Here is a 16,922-nt window from a genome sequence, read left to right as displayed (position 1 = left end):
GAATCTCACGAGATAACTTGTTTTGCACCATAGTACGCGCCTGAGTTCCATAGCTAAGAGGGAATCTCACGAGATAACTTGTTTTGCACCCATAATATTTACCATTTGCCTATCTGTTGCAGCACAGCTCATTTGTCCCATGTGAAAAGTCCTTTTTCAAGGGGGCTGAACCAAAAGTAGCTTTAATTTTTGTCATTGGACGGGTCCGCGCCGCTCGGGGGCGGAAGTTGGCCTCTCCGCCTCCGAGGGGTGCGTCCTGACAAAAGCGGACATTTCCGGGCGACCCGTGAAGTCCGCTGGTGGATTAAGCATACGGATCGCCCAGCTTTGTCCTTTTGCCACTTTACTGGAGTGTTGCTGGCTTCCCACTCATTTGTCACGGTAAGCGATTTTCATTTCTAAGGGACAACTAGTTGTGCTGTAACGATAACGCGGGGATTCTGGGATTGACAAACTCAAATCTAGCGTCATGTTACCATTGTTTTTGCTTGTTTTTGATACTTGTTGCTTGCTCTTGTGGGATTGTAAACAATAAATCTCATTTATTCAGCATTTTCTAAACAATAAACATTGTCTATTGAGCAAAAGTGTGCCTGTTACTGATTCACCGCGAATCTGGAAATTTTTGTAAAACACCCTGGCTGTGTGTTTGGGATCATTGTCATGCTGAAAGACACAGCCACGTCTCATCTTCAATGCCCTTGCTGATGGAAGGAGATTTTCACTCAAAATCTCTCAATACATGGCCTCATTCATTCTTTCCTTGACACAGATCAGTCGTCCTGGTCCCTTTGCAGAAAAACAGCCCCAAAGCATGATGTTTCCACCCTCATGCTTCACAGTGGGTATGGTGTTCTTCAGATGCAATTCAGTATTCTTTCTCCTCCAAACACGAGAACCTGTGTTTCTACCAAAAAGTTCTATTTTGGTTTCATCTGACCATAACACAGTGCTTCTCAATTATTTTCTGTTACGCCTCCCCAAAGAAGACGTAAATGTTTCGCGCCCCCCCCCAAACTCTTTGTCTATATTAGTATTATAAGTACGCCTCTGCCTAACATTGTGTCCTTTTTTTCTATTAAAGAAAAAAAGTAACAAAGATCAACTTATAATAAAGTATAACTTTATTATAGGGCTGTCAAACGATTAAAATTTTTAATCGAGTTAATTACAGCTTAAAAATTAATTAATCGTAATTATTCGCAGTTAATCGCAATTCAAACCATCTATAAAATATGCCATATTTTTCTGTAAATTATTGTTGGAATGGAAACATAAGACACAAGATGGATATATACATTCAACATAAGGTACATAAGGACTGTATTTGTTTATTATAACAATAAATCAACAAGATGGCATTAACATTATCAACATTCTGTTAAAGCGATCCATGGATAGAAAGACTTGTAGTTCTTAAAAGATAAATGTAGTACAAGTTACAGAAATTTCATCTTAAAACCCCTCTTAATGTTTTCGTTTTAATAAAATTTGTAAAATTTTCAATCAGAAAAATAAACTAGTAGCCCGCCATTGTTGATGTCAATAATTACTTACACAATGCTCATGGGTGCTGAAGCCTATAAAATCAGTCGCACCCAAGCGCCAGCAGAGGGCGGCAAAACTCCATAAAACACAATTAACAAGTGGGCATTTCACTGTACTGTCATTTAAATCTGTCTGAGCGGGGCATGTGTGTTAATTGCGTCAAATATTTTAACGTGATTAATTTTAAAAAATTAATTACCGCCCGTTAACGCGATAGTTTTGACAGCCCTACTTTATTAACATTGTTTTGTTGCCTGAATTAAAAAAAAAAAAGTCACATCCATACTGTAAAAATACACTCGAAGTACGTTTTTGACCATTTGATACTGAAAAATAAAATGTAATAAAATCAGTAATTAATAACAAATTCAAATTGATTAGAAACATTAACTGATGCGGACAAATGGCAAAAAAAATTGACCAAAAAAAAAACCCAAAACTGAATAGAAGGAAAAAATAGTGTCTTTGAACAGAAGGACAGTTTTTATTTTCGATGCTCACAGTATCACCTCCTTTGCAATGGTGTGGGGTTATTTTGCACTGAGCATGCTAACAGTGCTCACTGGTTTACGATTGTTGGTAATATTCCACACATTTTCGCTGGAAAACAATCAAGCGGCTTATCAATGAGATTGAGGTCTAATGTCTTTAAGTGGCGTCTTAATTGATCTGGCTTCTGGCTGTCCGCTATAATCATTTTTAGACACAGTAAACAGTGGCCTTTCCTCATCCCCCACTGTATTAAAAGTCAAAGCCAAAAGGCAAACGCCCCGAAAAAAGCGCATTGCCAGCGGCCGAGGGAGAACCGTAGGTGAGGGCGGTCGTCGTGACGATCCCAAGCCGAAAATGGCACTTCTCAGGCGGACACGTGAGAACCGGAGAAGACAGTGGGTCGCTGCGTGAGGATTTGAGTCCCCGGCGGCGCATTGTGTTGATCATTGTCATGCTGAAAGACCCAGCCACGTCTCATCTTCAATGCCCTTGCTGATGGAAGGAGATTTTCACTCAAAATCTCTCGATACCTGGCCTCATTCATTCTTTCCTTTACACAGATCAGTCGTCCTGGTTCCTTTGCAAAAAAACAGCCCCAAAGCATGATGTTTCCACCCCCATGCTTCACAGTGGGTATGGTGTTCTTCGGATGCAATTCAGTATTCTTTCTCCTCCAAACACGAGAACCTGTGTTTCTACCAAAAAGTTCTATTTTGGTTTCATCTGACCATAACACAATCTCCCGGTCCTCTTCTGGATCATCCAAATGCTCTCTAGCAAACCGCAGACGGGCTTGGACGTGTACTGGCTTCAGCAGGTGGACACGTCTGACAGTGCAGGATTTGAGTCCCTGGCGGCGCATTGTGTTACTGATAGTAGCCTTTGTTACTGTGGTCCCAGCTCTCTGTAGATCATTCACTAGGTCCCCCCGTGTGGTTCTGGAATTTTTCCTCACCGTTCTTGTTATCATTTTGACGCTACGAGGTGAGATGGAGCCCCAAATGTCTTGTATGTCTTCCATTTTCTAATAATTGCTCCCACAGGGGCGGCTGAGTGGTTAGCACGTCCGCCTCACAATTCTGACATCAAGGGTTCAATCCCGGGCTTCGGCCTTCCTGTGTGGAGTTTGCATGTTGTCCCCTTGCATGCTCGGGTTTTCTCCGGGAACTCCGGTCTCCTCCCACGTCCCAAACTCTTAATTGACCGTAGGTATGAGTGTGTGCATGAATGGTTGTACGTCTCCTTGTGCCCTGCAATTGGCTGGCAACCAGTTCAGGGTGTACACTGCCGACTGCCCGTAGTTAGCTGGGATAGGCTCCAGCACCTCCGCGACTCTTGTGAGGAAAAGCGGCATGGAAAATGAATGAATGAATGAAGGCTCCCACAGTTGATTTCTTTATACCAAGCGTTTTACCTATTGCAGATTCAGTCTTCCCAGCCTGGTGCAGGTCTACAATTTTGTCTCTGGTGTCCTTCAACAGCTCTTTGCTCTTGGCCATAGTTGAGTTTGGAGTGTGACTGACTGAAGTTGTGGACGGGTGTCTTTTATACCGATAATGAGTTAAAACAGGTGCCATTAATACAGGTAAGGAGTGGAGCCTCGTTAGACCTCGTTAGAAGTAGTTAGACTTCTTTGACAGCCAGACGCCCAGCTTGTTTTTAGGTGTCCAAATACTTAATTTACACTCTAATTTGGAAATAAATTCTTTAAAAATCAAACTATGTGATTTTCTGTTTTTTTTTCCCACATTCTGTCTCTCATGGTTGAGGTTTACCCATGTTGACAATTACAGGCCTCTCTAATCTTTTCAAGTAGGAGAACTTGCACAATTGGTGTTTGACTAAATACTTATTTGCCCCACTGTATGTGGGCATGCATTTCACGGAAACTCCTAGACCTGGCGTTTGCATAGAGCCAAGAAAAGTCTGTCTGGAGCCTGCCTCGGAAACGGGCTTCAACAAAAGATCGATTCAGCAGACGTTTTTCGGAGAATAGCACAAAATTGACTCGATAACCTGAAGCTATACGCTAATACCCTTTCTAGGAGTTTTTTTTTTGTCATGAATAGTGTTTATTGTGCAATGAAACTGGATTTTTCAGGACCCTAAGCTTCGAGATTTGCTCGGTTTCGGGAAAGGCGAAAACGTAGAGGGGAAGCTTGTCACCGTCGTCCATGGCAACGACCTGGTCAACATCTCCTTCCTCAACTTCCAGGCTATGCAGGAAGACACAGCTAAGGTAGCTCTAGCTATAGGCGTTCCTACCATCCATCTGTCCTCGTTCCATCCTTTGGAACTTCCTATCCTCATTCCCAGGTTTGGACTGATGAGCTCTTCACTTTGGCCACAAACATTCTCTCCCAGAATGCATCGCGGAGCACATTTCTCTTCAAAGCGTAAGAGCTTTTAAACGTCGGGAAGCCTGACTTGGACTCGCGAACAGTTTGCGTGTTGACTTTTTCAGGTACATCAAGTTAAAGCTGCAGGTGAATCAGGAAGGAAAGATCCCAGTTAAGAAGTGAGGAGTTTTACAATTTTGGCCAAAAAAAGCCATCTTCAGAAACGTTCTCGTGAAACCGCGGTTCGTTTCTTGCAGTTTCCACAAGATGTTTTCAGACAAAAGGCGAGTGGAGACAGCTCTGGAGCAGTGCGGTCTTGTCAACAACAAGGTAATGACACCGATAGACGGTGAGGAAATCAAGCTTGTCTTGACTTGTTTGTAAAGATGCAGGTCAACGTCACTTCAGAGTCATAAAACTCCCGCTAGTTTTACTCTTTACACAACAACTGTTGCCAATCGGTCTGTTTTCCACTAAAACCGAGTTATGTCACAAAATAGTCTTTGACGCCTTTGCATTTTAAAAAGCCGCGAAGCCGATAATGTTCTCTAAAGATGGAAGTGAAGTCACAAGACCTGAAACATAAGGGCCGACTTGTACAGTTGTCAGTTTTTGTTGGCGGTTTCGCCAAAACGGATCATCCAAGCAATCGATTTTCACGTTGTTTTGTTTAGGGTCTTTATCTTTTCTCGGATTCTCACAAATTCTTGTTTCTTTTTGCATCTCTACAGACGGACGGATTGAAGCCAGATGATTTCACATGGGAGGCCTTTCAGAAGTTTCTCAGCAGTCTGTGCCTGCATTCCGAGATTCAAAGCATTTTTGTGGAAAGGCAAGCGATAAGTAGTTGTTTTGTCGCCGGTAGGTTTCGTTAATCTGCGTTCGTCTTTCTTGTAGTGGCTCTAAGGGGAAGCCTTTCAACTCCTTGGACCAGCTGACGGAGTTTATCAACCGCCGGCAGAGGGATTCCCGCCTGAACGAGGTGCTGTACCCGCCACTCAAAAGAGAGCAGGTCCGACAGATCATGGAGAAATACGAGACGAACATCAGCCAGCTTGAGAGAGGCGAGTTCCTAGATCGGGGTCGGGAACCTTTTTGGCTGAGAGAGACATGAACACCACATATTTTTAAATCTAATTCTGTGAGAGCCATACAAACTAAAATTATAATAGTAGTAATTAAAAGTATAATTTAATTGTGTATACTAGAAACTGCAATTTCTGGACAAATTACTTCTGGTCTTTGCCGTGTGGAGATACAGATCTTACCCCCGCCCAGGGCTATCAATAGAATGGACAAACATGCCCGTCAATGGCATTAAACAAAGTAAATGCCATTAGAAATGAATGGGAAATTTGGACGTCTATGGCCGTCAATGGCAGCACCGAAGTTTGGGGGGACACATCCTATTGATATCTGGTCATTTCCTGTTGATTGGGGGAAATTTTTGGTTTTTCCCATTGAAAATGAATGGGAAAAATTTTGGACGTCCATGGCCTTCAATGGCGTTGAGTTACATAGACGTTGATAGAATTGAAGTCCATTAGCCTCAATAGATTTGACATACATGGCCGTCAATGGCAACAATGCAAAGTAGATTCTATTGGAAATCCCACTGAAAGTAAATGGGACATTTCCCGTTTAAAAAAAATGGGAAAGTTTTTGGCAAATTCCCGTGGAACCGTAACTTTTGTTCAAATTCTGTATACAATCTTTATGCCCCTCACCGTCCCGGAATTTTTTATGTCCAAATTATGTGATTTGGTCAAAAATTGTAGGAAAACTAGCGTTTTGAAAAAATCGGAAAATCGGCGTTTACGTGAAAACGGAAGTTTTTTCGGGGCCGTTTGACAAAAAGCCACAGTCGCACAAAAATTCCGGACATGTCGATACCTGAACGGTGCCGATCGGCGCAGCGGTACGGGCTGTGCGGCGCGCCGAATAAAAGCGGAGAATAAGTTGATTAATAAACTAGAAACTGCAATTTCGGGAGAAATTACTTCTGGTCTTTGCCATGTGGAGATACAGATCTTAGCCCCAGCCTAGGTTGGTTTGGTTCATAGCCGTCAATGGCATCCAAGTACATTGGCATCTATAGAATGGACAAACATGCCCGTCAATGGCATTAAACAGAGGAAATGCCATTGGAAATAAATGGAAAATTTGGACGTCCATGTGCATCAATGGCAGCACCCTCTGTAAGCATCAATGGAAGCGGGGAAGTTTGGGGGACACGTCCTGTTTAGATCTGGTCATATTCTGTGTATTTGGGGAAATTGTGTTTTTTCCCCATTGAAAATGAATGGGAAAATTTTTGGACATCCATGGCTGTCAGTGGCATCGACTTACATAGGCGTCAATGGAAAGAAAGTACATTGGCATCAACGCAATGGAGAAACATGCCCGCCAATGGCATTAAACAAAGTTAATGCCATGAGAAATGAATGGGAAATTTGGACGTCCATGGCCGTCAATGGCATCACCCCCTATAAGCGTCAATGGAAGCGGGGAAGTTTGGGGGACACGTCCTGTTGATATCTGGTCATTTTCTGTTGATTTGGGGAAATTTAGTTTTTTCCCCATTGAAAATGAATGGGAAAATTTTTGGACGTCCATCGCCGTCAATGGCATCGACATCCATATAGTCAATTGAATCCAAGTACATTGGCATCAATAGATTTGACATGCATGGCTGTCAATGGCATCAATTCAATGTAAATTCCATTGGGAATCCCATTGGAAGTGAATGGGACATTTCCCATTAAAAATGAATGGGAACGTTTTTGGCAAATTCCCGAGGAGCTGTAACTTTTTTCCAAATTCGGTATACAATCTTTATGCCCCTCACCGTGTGTGATTATGTGATTTGGTAAAAAATTGTAGGACAACTAGCCACCAGGTTTCCCTCGAGGTCCTAGCGCCCTTCCCATTACATAACGAAACGATTTTTTTATTTTTTTTAATAACTGAAGTTTTGTCTGCAGCCCTCAAAAGAGCCATATCTGGCTCGCGAGCCATAGGTTCCCGACCCCTGGATGAATCTGCAAGTGTCATCCGTCAAGGCTTCTTAACTGCGTTTCTCCTACAGACCAGATTAGCTTGCAGGCTTTCGAAAAGTATCTAGAAGGGGAGGAAAACAGCATCGTTCCTCCAGAGAGGCTGGACGTCATCGACGACATGACTCAACCGCTGTCGCACTACTTCATCAATTCCTCGCACAATACGTATCTCACAGGTACGGTTCGATGCGCAAGAAATCCGCAGGTAGCATTTTCCCACGTTCCGGTCTCATTTGTCTGCAGTGGGTCAACTGACCGGTTTGTCCTCGGTGGAGATGTACAGACAGGTGCTGCTCACCGGCTGCCGCTGTATCGAACTGGACTGCTGGAAGGGTCGACCGCAGGACGAGGAGCCTTACATCACCCATGGTTTCACCATGACTACTGAAATCCCTTTCAAGGTGTGTGAAAGACTTGAATCAATACGGACCGTACAGTGGAATGAAAAAGTATCTGAACCTTTTGGAATTTCTCGCATTTCTGCATAAAATCCCCATCAAATGTTATCTGATCTTTGTCAAAATCACACAAATGTAAAAACTAAAGATGTCCCGATCGGGTCCGATCACGTCATTTTCCCCCCAAAAATTTCAAAAAAATATCCGACATGCATTTTTTTAATATATATATATATTTTTTTATTAAATCGTTTTCTAATTGTATTTAACGTTACAGACAAAATGTCTTAAATTCATCCAGAGTCATTAGTTTTGGCTTAAAGTAGGGCTATCAAATTTATCGCGTAAACGGCAGTAATCAATTATTTTTTTAAAATTAATCACGTTAAAATATTTAATGCAATTAATGCATGCGCCGCACGACCCACTCACGCATTGCACGACCCACTCACGCATTATCGTGTTCAATCTATAATGGCGCCGTTTTACCTATAAATAGAGCTAACAGGCAGCGTAAAATGAGTAGAGAGAATTTTGGCAGTCTTTGGAGCCTCTATTTAATTGGCTAAAGCCTTAAAATCCCTCTCTCAACAATTGGAAATATCGTGGGAAGCAATGTGGGAATGAACGATCGTTGTTGATCTTTTCCTTAGCACCCTATGTTACTTCCCAACGCAGAGAAGATATATCATTTGGTGCGACTATGCACAGTCATGGTTGCACTTCCCATCATGCATTTGGGCAGAACAGTTAAATGGCTACAGTATCATTTACTGAAAGCTCAACAAATACACTAGATGGCAATATTTAGTCACAATATACAAAGTCACATTTATCCTTTAAGAATTACAAGTCTTTCTATCCGTGGATCCCTCTCACAGAAAGAATGTTAATAATGTAAATACCATCTTTAGGATTTATTGTCATAATAAACAAATACAGTACTTATGTACTGTATGTTGAATGTATATATTCGTCCGAGTTTTATTCATTTTTTTCTTAATGCATTGCCAAAATGTATATGATCGGGAAAAATTATCGGGAATGATTGGAATTGAATCGGGAGCAAAAAAAACAACAATCGGATCGGGAAATATCGGGATCGGCAGATACTCAAACTAAAACGATCGGGATCGGATCGGGAGCAAAAAAACATGATCGGAACAACCCTAGTAAAAACAGTGTATGCTTTAACTAAAACCACCCAAACATTCATAGGTTTTCATATTTTAACTCATTTGCTCCTAAAAGCGTATAAATTCGTTCTATTTTTAATTGTTTCAGTGTCCCAAAGACATATTTATACTAGGGCTGTCAAAATTAACGCGTTAACGGGCGGGAATTAATTTTTCTTATTAATCACGTTAAAATATTTGACGCAATTAACTAGAGGTGTGCGAAATTTCCGATTCTTAGATTATTCGCGATTCGGCCGTGGAAGATTCGAGAACGATTCACAAACATCCAAATTCCGATTATTGAAACATGTCAAGTAAAGCGGAAGTAAAACACACTCAGCGCACCGCGCGGTCTTCGGGACGCAATGAGGAACGGACCGAGAGTAGCTAAACATCATGCTTGTCATTACCCGGCCCCTCGGGTAATGCCAATGCTCAACTCACGGCTCTCGCTCAACTCATGCCGCGAGATTAAAAAAACAAAAAAAAAACATACCTGACTTCTGCCGACAGCTGCTACAAAGTACGTCCACATAATGGTACGGTAGATATCATATAGGACTAGATTCAAAATAGACTCGGTGGCGTTAGCAGCACATGTACAGAAAGCCAGATGCGGGCGTTAGTAAACGGCCGCCATCTTAAAGCAGTAGACTTCCCTGCAAGGCTTTTGTAGCGAACCTTCCAAGCGAACCTAATGAACTTTTTATCTAAAATACTCCTAAATCGGTAAAATATTGACTTGAATCTATCTTTAAAATAGTTTTAAAACTTTCACATTTCGAAAGTAGACAAAAGGGAAATTATGGCATAACGGGGGCAATTTTAACAACTTTAATGGTTGATTCACAACATTAAATTAATTGAATGTATTTTAAAGCTGCTAAAACAGACTGGGGATATTATTTATTGTTTTTAACTGTTAACTTGATACTGAAATAGTCGTTTATTTAAGCCTGCGCTTTTAAAATTTTTTTTTTTTTTTTACAGTTTTTGTACTTAATGTACAAAACATTAAAAGCAGCTAATGGGGGGGGGGGGTCATCAATAATCGATTTATAATTGAATCGTAGCCTCTGAATCATAATCGAATCGTTAGGTGCCCAAAGATTCCCACCTCTACAATTAACGCACATGCCCCGCTCAAACAGATTAAAATGACAATACAGTGTAATGCCCGCTTGTTACTTGTTTTTTGGTGTTTGGCGCCCTCTGCTGGCGCTTGGGTGCGATTGATTTTATGGGATTAAGCATCCATGAGCATTGTGTAATTATTGACATCAACAATGGCGAGCTACTAGTTTATTTTTTGATTGAAAATTTGACAAATTTTAATAAAACGAAAACATTAAGAGGGGTTTTATTATAAAATTTCTATAACTTGTACTAACATTTATCTTTTAAGAACTACAAGTTGTTCTATCCATGGATCACTTTAAGAGAATGTTAATAATGTTAATGCCATCTTGTTGATTTATTGTTATAATAAACAAATACAGTACTTATGTACGGTATGTTGAATGTATATATCCGTCTTGTGTCTTATCTTTCCATTCCATCAATAATTTACAGAAAAATATGGCATATTTTATAGATGGTTTGAATGCGATTAATTACGATTAATTAATTTTTAAGATGTAATTAACTCGATTAAAAAATTTAATCGTTTGACAGCCCTAATTTATACGTCTTTTTTCACAAGAGACATCTCTTGGCTCTGGTGCAACTTAGCTCTAAAGCACAATGCTGAAAATCCATTTTAAAGCAATAAAACTGGCCACTGGAGGGCAGTAGCGCATTTGGTAAGACGATTCAACGGGCTGCACGTCTGGGGCGCCGGCGGAAGAAGACCAAGTGCGACGACCAGGCAAGTCCAGGATGCTAGGCGGCGGACAACCGAGAAGAACAACCGGGAGGATGCCCGGGATGCCAGGCACTGGACGACCGAGCAGAACAACCGGGACCACCAGTGCAGCGGACGATGCCGTTGAGTCTGTGCTGCTCGCCGAGCAGAGCCCACGCCGCCGTGCTCGGCCACTCGCGTCCCCCGCTACTCAGCCGGAGACGAGCACGGTCAAACCAGTTACGCCCCAGGAACAGAACATGCCCCACACAAGTTCCCCAGGTGAACTTGAGACGGTGGACACCACAAAAGAAAGACTCATAAAAATCCATCTTGATGAGTCAAGCAGCGATGAGGGAAAAGTTTACCCCTGCTGTCGTGGCCACAACAGCGTCATCTCTCAGTTCAATAGTTTAGTTATGTGTGAATAAATTGTTACTTTGCTATCAAAAGCTCTATTTGTCTTGTTGTTTATGTTATTTTGTAGAAGGAAAAACATTATTCAGATGTTTGGGATGTCACAAAAGCAAAAAATAGCTGTGTTAAAGTCAGTTATGTTTGAAATGTATGCTGTTACAAAAAGCTCAATTTTTTTGTTTTTCCATCAGAAATTGGAAAATTGCTCAAACTAAGCTATCTATTGCTGATTTCTACTAACATTTTTTTTCCTGCTGAAAGTCGAATCTTTCTTTTTGTGGGTTCCATATTTATATAGCAATAGAACAGAATTTTCTGTGGGTCTTGCAAAATCAGTCAAAATCCAGTAAAACGGCCGGGAGCGAAGGGGGTTGCACCGGTAATAATGGCTAGGAGTGAATGAGTTAAATGTTATGGTTCAGATGCTTATTTTTCCCCCGTTCTGTCATTGTTTGCATGTTATCCTCATTAAAATATGAAAACCTATAAATGTTTGGGTGGTTTTAGTTAAAGCAGACACTGTTTTTTCATCTGTGTGATTTTTGACAAAGATCAGATCACATTTGATGGTGATTGTATGCAGAAATGTGAGAAATTCCAAACATTTTCAATACTTTTTATACAACTGTACATGTGGTTCTGGTTGTAGGAGGTAATCGAAGCCATTGCTGAGAGCGCGTTCAAGACCTCGCCATACCCGCTCATCCTGTCCTTTGAAAATCATGTGGATTCGTAAGTGTCAATGCAGCGAGATATCGCAGAATGATCTGATGCAAATATTTGCTCTGAAAATGTTCTCGTCTTTCTAATCAGGGCCAAGCAGCAAGCCAAAATGGCCGAGTATTGCCGCACCATATTTGGGGATGCCTTGCTCATTGATCCGCTGGAAAAGTATCCAGTAAGACTGAAATCTCATAGTTATTTTGAAAAATCTGTCTCTCTCAGGGCCATTAGTGGTAAGACTGTATGCCATAATGCTTTGTGATCAATGTACAGTCCATTTTTCACCAATAGCTTGTTGACAAAGTTAACTCCATTCTAAAGTGTTCTCGAGATCTTTCTCACAAAGTTGTTCCGCCGCCCTTTCTGTCCGGTTCCAGCTGGTCCCAGGCCAGCCGCTACCCTCGCCGCAAGAGATGATGGGCAAGATTCTCATCAAAAACAAGAAGAAGCATCAGCACAACCGGCCCTCGAGCGGTGGAAGTATACGACGACGGGAGCAGGGGGAACAGTCTTCGCCCCACAACGGTACTAGCAAAGCCAAGGCAATGGACCGCGTAGATGTTCTCAAGCTTTATTTGGCGGTGTGTATGTGTGTAGACTGCCCTCTATTGGAAGGCGATGGAGTGCAGATCCTGTCCAATGCGGAGGAGAAGCTTGCAGAGAGGATGGTGAAAGACTCTGATCCTCGCAAGTCCATCGGTAGCTTGCAGAGACAATTACCGTAATTTTCGGACTATATGGATATTTACACCAAAAGATTTGAACCGATAACACTTTATTTGACAGCGGCATCGTAAGACTGTCATAAGACCAAATGAGCCACCATGAAGCTTCATTGCTTCAAGAAGCTTCATTTGGCCATCATTGCTCCCTTGGAAGAGACAGTCTGCTGTCAACACTGTTGTCGTCCAACATGCCTCCTAGCATGCATTGCAGCGCTACAGATGTAAATAGCAATCAAAATTCATGTTTGTGCTAATTATTTCTTCAGTTACTGATCTAGTTGTTTCATTACTTGCTAGTTATGGTATTTAGTAACACTTTATTTGACAGTGGCGCCATAAGACTGTCATAAGACCAAAATAACAATGACATGACACTGCCTTGAGCAAGCCTTATAGTCTGAAAATTACGGTAGATTTGTTGCAATATTTTTAATCATTGGCATCACGCTAGGCTATTTATTCGCAGGAGGGGAGGGGGAGAGCGAGTACGAAGACGATGACGAACCGCCGACGGAGCCGAAAAGGCCAAATTCAGATGAGGTACGAAGTTACTTTTGTCAGCACTGCGGGGTTGAATCTTGATGACTTTGTCCCTGGTTTTAGGGGACAGCGAGCAGCGAAGTTAACGCCACGGAAGAGATGTCCACGCTTGTCAATTACATCGAACCGGTCAAATTCAAGAGCTTTGAACAAGCTACCAGTAAGCGGAATAGCAATGCTGTACCTGCAAGCCTTAAAAGAGTAACATTTGTCTTTGTTTTACACCAGAGAGGAAGAAATTTTTTGAAATGTCATCATTTGTGGAAACCAAAGGGATGGATACCTTAAAGAGCTCCCCCATCGAGTTTGTTGAGTATCCTTAAGTGGTGTTGATTTTACACTCCCACTGTTTTCAGCAGGGCCGAGAACAAAAAGTGGTATTTGGTATGTGGTAAAATTGATGTTGCCATGTGGCATTTTTTTGACATATGGCAAAATTGATTTTGGCATGTGGCATTTTTTTGCCATGCGGCAAAATTGATTTTGAAATGTGGCATTTTTTGGGGGTATGTGGCAAAATGGATTTTGGCATGTGGCATTTTTTTGCTATGTGGCAAAATTGATTTTGGCATGTGGCATTTCTTTTTGTCATGTGGCAAAATTGATATTGCCATGTGGCAAAATTGATTTTGCCATGTGGCAAAATTGATTTTGACATGTGGCATTTTTTTGCCATGTGGCTTTTCTTTTTTTTTTTTTTTTTTTTTTTTTGGTATGTGGCAAAAGGGATTTTGGCATGTGACTTTCTTTTTGCCACGTGGCATTTTTGTTTGGTATGCAAATGGCAAAAAAATTGCTACATGCCAAAATCCATTTTGCCACATACCAAAATAATACCACATGGCAAAAAAATGCCACATGCCAAAATCCATATTGTCAAATACCCCATAAAAATGCTACACGGCAAAAAAAATGCCACATGCCAAAATCCATTTTGCCACATACCAAAATAATACCACATGGCAAAAAAATGCCACATGCCAAAATCCATTTTGTCAAATACCCCATAAAAATGCTACACGGCAAAAAAAATGCCACATGCCAAGATACATTTTGCTTAATGGCAAAAAAATGCTAAATGCCAAAATCCATTTGCCACATTTCAAAATAATGGCACATTGCAAAAAATGCCACATGCCAAATTCCATTTTGTCAAATACCCCCCAAAAAATACTACACGGCAAAAAAATGCCACATGCCAAAATACATTGTGCCCAATGGCAAAAAAAAAAAAAATGCTACATGCCAAAATCATTTTGCCACACACCAAAATAATACCACATGGCAAAAAAATGCCACATGCCAAAAATCCATTTTGTGAAATACCCCATAAAAATGCTACATGGCAAAAAAAAATGCCACATGCCAAAATCCATTTGCCACATTTCAAAATAATGCCACATTGCAAAAAATGCCACATGCCAAAATACATTTTGTCAAATACCCCCCAAAAAATGCTACACGGCAAAAAAATGCCACATGACAGAATACATTGTGCCCAATGGCAAAAAAAAAAATGCTACATGCCAAAATCAATTTGCCACATTTCAAAATAAAAAATGCCACATGCCAAAATCCATTTTGCCACATACCAAAAAAAAAATGCCACATGCAAAAATCCATTTTGTCCAATGGCAAAAAAAAAATGCTACATGCCCAAATCAATTTTGCCACATACCCAAATAGTGCCACATGGCAAAAAAATGCCACATTTCAAAATACATTTTGCCCGATGGCAAAAAAAAAAAAATGCTACATGCCAAAATCCATTTTACCACATACCAAAATAATGCCACATGGCAAAAAACGCCACATGCCAAAATCTATTTTGTGAAATACCCCCCGAAAACATGGCCAAAAATGCCACATTTTGCCCAATGGCAAAAAAAAAAAATGCGACATGCTAAAATACATTTTGCCCAATGGCAAAAAACACTAATCTTACATGAAACAAAGTATTTCAGAGCTTAACAGCACTACTCCAGGTACAACAAGAACCAACTAAGCCGAATCTATCCGAAGGGAACGAGGGTGGACAGCTCCAACTACCTCCCACAGCTCTTCTGGAACGTTGGCTGCCAGATGGTGGCGCTGAACTTCCAGACGCTTGGTGAGCAGATGACCCCAGAAACGTAAAACCAGCAAACCAGTTTGTTGCCATTTTCATTGCTTTGCCTTTAGATCTGGCCATGCAGCTAAACATGGGCGTGTTTGAGTACAACGGCCATAGCGGCTACCTGTTGAAGCCCGAGTTCATGAGGAGAACAGACAAACATTTTGACCCTTTCACAGAGAACATAGTGGATGGAATCGTTGCCAACACAGTCAAAGTGAAGGTCAGGACTTGCGCCATGTACAAACGTTTCCTTGAGTACTTGAACACGACTGTGTTTTCAACAACTGTCAGGTGATCTCAGGCCAGTTCCTAAGCGATAAAAAAGTTGGCGTATATGTGGAAGTGGACATCTTCGGACTTCCTGCAGATACAAAACGAAAATACAGGACGAAAACCTCAAACGGGAACTCGCTGGATCCTGTTTGGGATGACGACACGTTCATCTTTAATAAGGTGAACTGTGATTTCCGTCTTGTATTGCTTTGTTGTGCCCCCCTTTCAAAGTCAAATCTCTCTCCCAAGGTGGTCCTCCCAACGTTGGCCTCTTTGAGAATCGCCGTTTTTGAAGAGAACGGCAAGTTCATCGGGCATCGCATCCTCCCCGTATCTGCCATCAGACCAGGTCAGTTTCGAACTACCGCAGAAAACCATCTAAATTTGAAGCTTGAATTAGATCGTGTTCTACTTGAAGGTTACCATTACATCAATCTCAAGAACGAATTGAACCAACCCCTTCTTCTGCCGTCTCTGCTGGTCTACACGGAGGCTCAGGACTACATTCCTAATGAACACCAAGGTGAGCGGACCTTAGCGTCGCCTCCGAAACGAGAGCAATCTGTTTTCATGTGTGCTTTCAGAGTACGCCGAGGCCTTGACCAATCCCATTAAACATGTCAGCCAGCTGGACAAAAGAGAGACACAACTGGCTGTTCTCCTTGAGGAGAACTACGAGGTTCTTACACGCCGGTGTATTTATTATGTTTTTAACCATGTTGGCTTACGTCGTTTGGCTCCTCTCAGCATTTCCCCAACCAGCCCAGAGATGGCGAGATGAAGAGGGAGTGCGAGGTCACCCCGGGGGGCGTCGTGCCGCCCTTCCCAGTTCCTTGCCGACCAGAGGATTGCCCCGACATCCTCCAGCCAGGTAACAAGAACTAGCTTTCCACGTCGCTTTTGCATAATTTGCTTCCTCATACTCCATTTCACACGTCTGTTTCTCTTTCGTTCCTTTGGGGATTTTGTGTAGCACAATGCCAAAAGGAAGACCTCATCGCTGTTGTTCTGGCAGGTAACGCCATCGTCATATCACTTTTAACACACGTGTCACCTTTAACACAGCTATTTTTTGCTTTAGAGACATCCCAAACATCTGAAAAATGCTTCCTTCTACAAAATAACAAACAACAAGACAAATATTTACACATAACTAAACTATTGAACTGAGAGATAACGCTGTTGTGGTCGCCGCGGCTGTCTCGGCAGACGGGGTGGGCTTTTCCCTCTGCCTCTTGGCGGAGTTTCCCTAGGGAACTTGTGTGGGGTTA

The 16,922-nt window shown here is 41.7% G+C and overlaps 1 protein-coding gene across 1 annotated transcript in view; it reads left to right on the top strand.

The window, feature by feature from the left end:
- plcb3 (phospholipase C, beta 3 (phosphatidylinositol-specific)) overlaps window positions 1-16,922 on the top strand; it is a 53,606-nt gene that overhangs the window by 29,867 nt on the left and 6,817 nt on the right. Inside the window, exons 4-26 of the mRNA XM_057855061.1 lie at window positions 4,142-4,279; window positions 4,357-4,436; window positions 4,505-4,558; window positions 4,637-4,709; window positions 5,111-5,211; window positions 5,277-5,443; window positions 7,468-7,614; window positions 7,682-7,839; window positions 11,924-12,006; window positions 12,088-12,172; window positions 12,375-12,522; window positions 12,595-12,696; window positions 13,189-13,262; window positions 13,326-13,422; window positions 13,491-13,575; window positions 15,248-15,372; window positions 15,444-15,598; window positions 15,670-15,831; window positions 15,901-16,000; window positions 16,070-16,174; window positions 16,236-16,330; window positions 16,399-16,522; window positions 16,625-16,666. Of these exons, the coding sequence (XP_057711044.1) occupies window positions 4,142-4,279; window positions 4,357-4,436; window positions 4,505-4,558; window positions 4,637-4,709; window positions 5,111-5,211; window positions 5,277-5,443; window positions 7,468-7,614; window positions 7,682-7,839; window positions 11,924-12,006; window positions 12,088-12,172; window positions 12,375-12,522; window positions 12,595-12,696; window positions 13,189-13,262; window positions 13,326-13,422; window positions 13,491-13,575; window positions 15,248-15,372; window positions 15,444-15,598; window positions 15,670-15,831; window positions 15,901-16,000; window positions 16,070-16,174; window positions 16,236-16,330; window positions 16,399-16,522; window positions 16,625-16,666 (2,500 nt within the window). The remainder of the gene's footprint in view (window positions 1-4,141; window positions 4,280-4,356; window positions 4,437-4,504; window positions 4,559-4,636; window positions 4,710-5,110; window positions 5,212-5,276; window positions 5,444-7,467; window positions 7,615-7,681; window positions 7,840-11,923; window positions 12,007-12,087; window positions 12,173-12,374; window positions 12,523-12,594; window positions 12,697-13,188; window positions 13,263-13,325; window positions 13,423-13,490; window positions 13,576-15,247; window positions 15,373-15,443; window positions 15,599-15,669; window positions 15,832-15,900; window positions 16,001-16,069; window positions 16,175-16,235; window positions 16,331-16,398; window positions 16,523-16,624; window positions 16,667-16,922) is intronic.

The sequence above is a fragment of the Corythoichthys intestinalis genome, chromosome 13 (assembly GCF_030265065.1).
Source record: "Corythoichthys intestinalis isolate RoL2023-P3 chromosome 13, ASM3026506v1, whole genome shotgun sequence".
NCBI lineage: Eukaryota > Metazoa > Chordata > Actinopteri > Syngnathiformes > Syngnathidae > Corythoichthys > Corythoichthys intestinalis.
The sequence above is the reverse complement of the archived record's forward strand: the minus strand, read 5'-3'. Positions and strand labels throughout refer to the sequence as shown.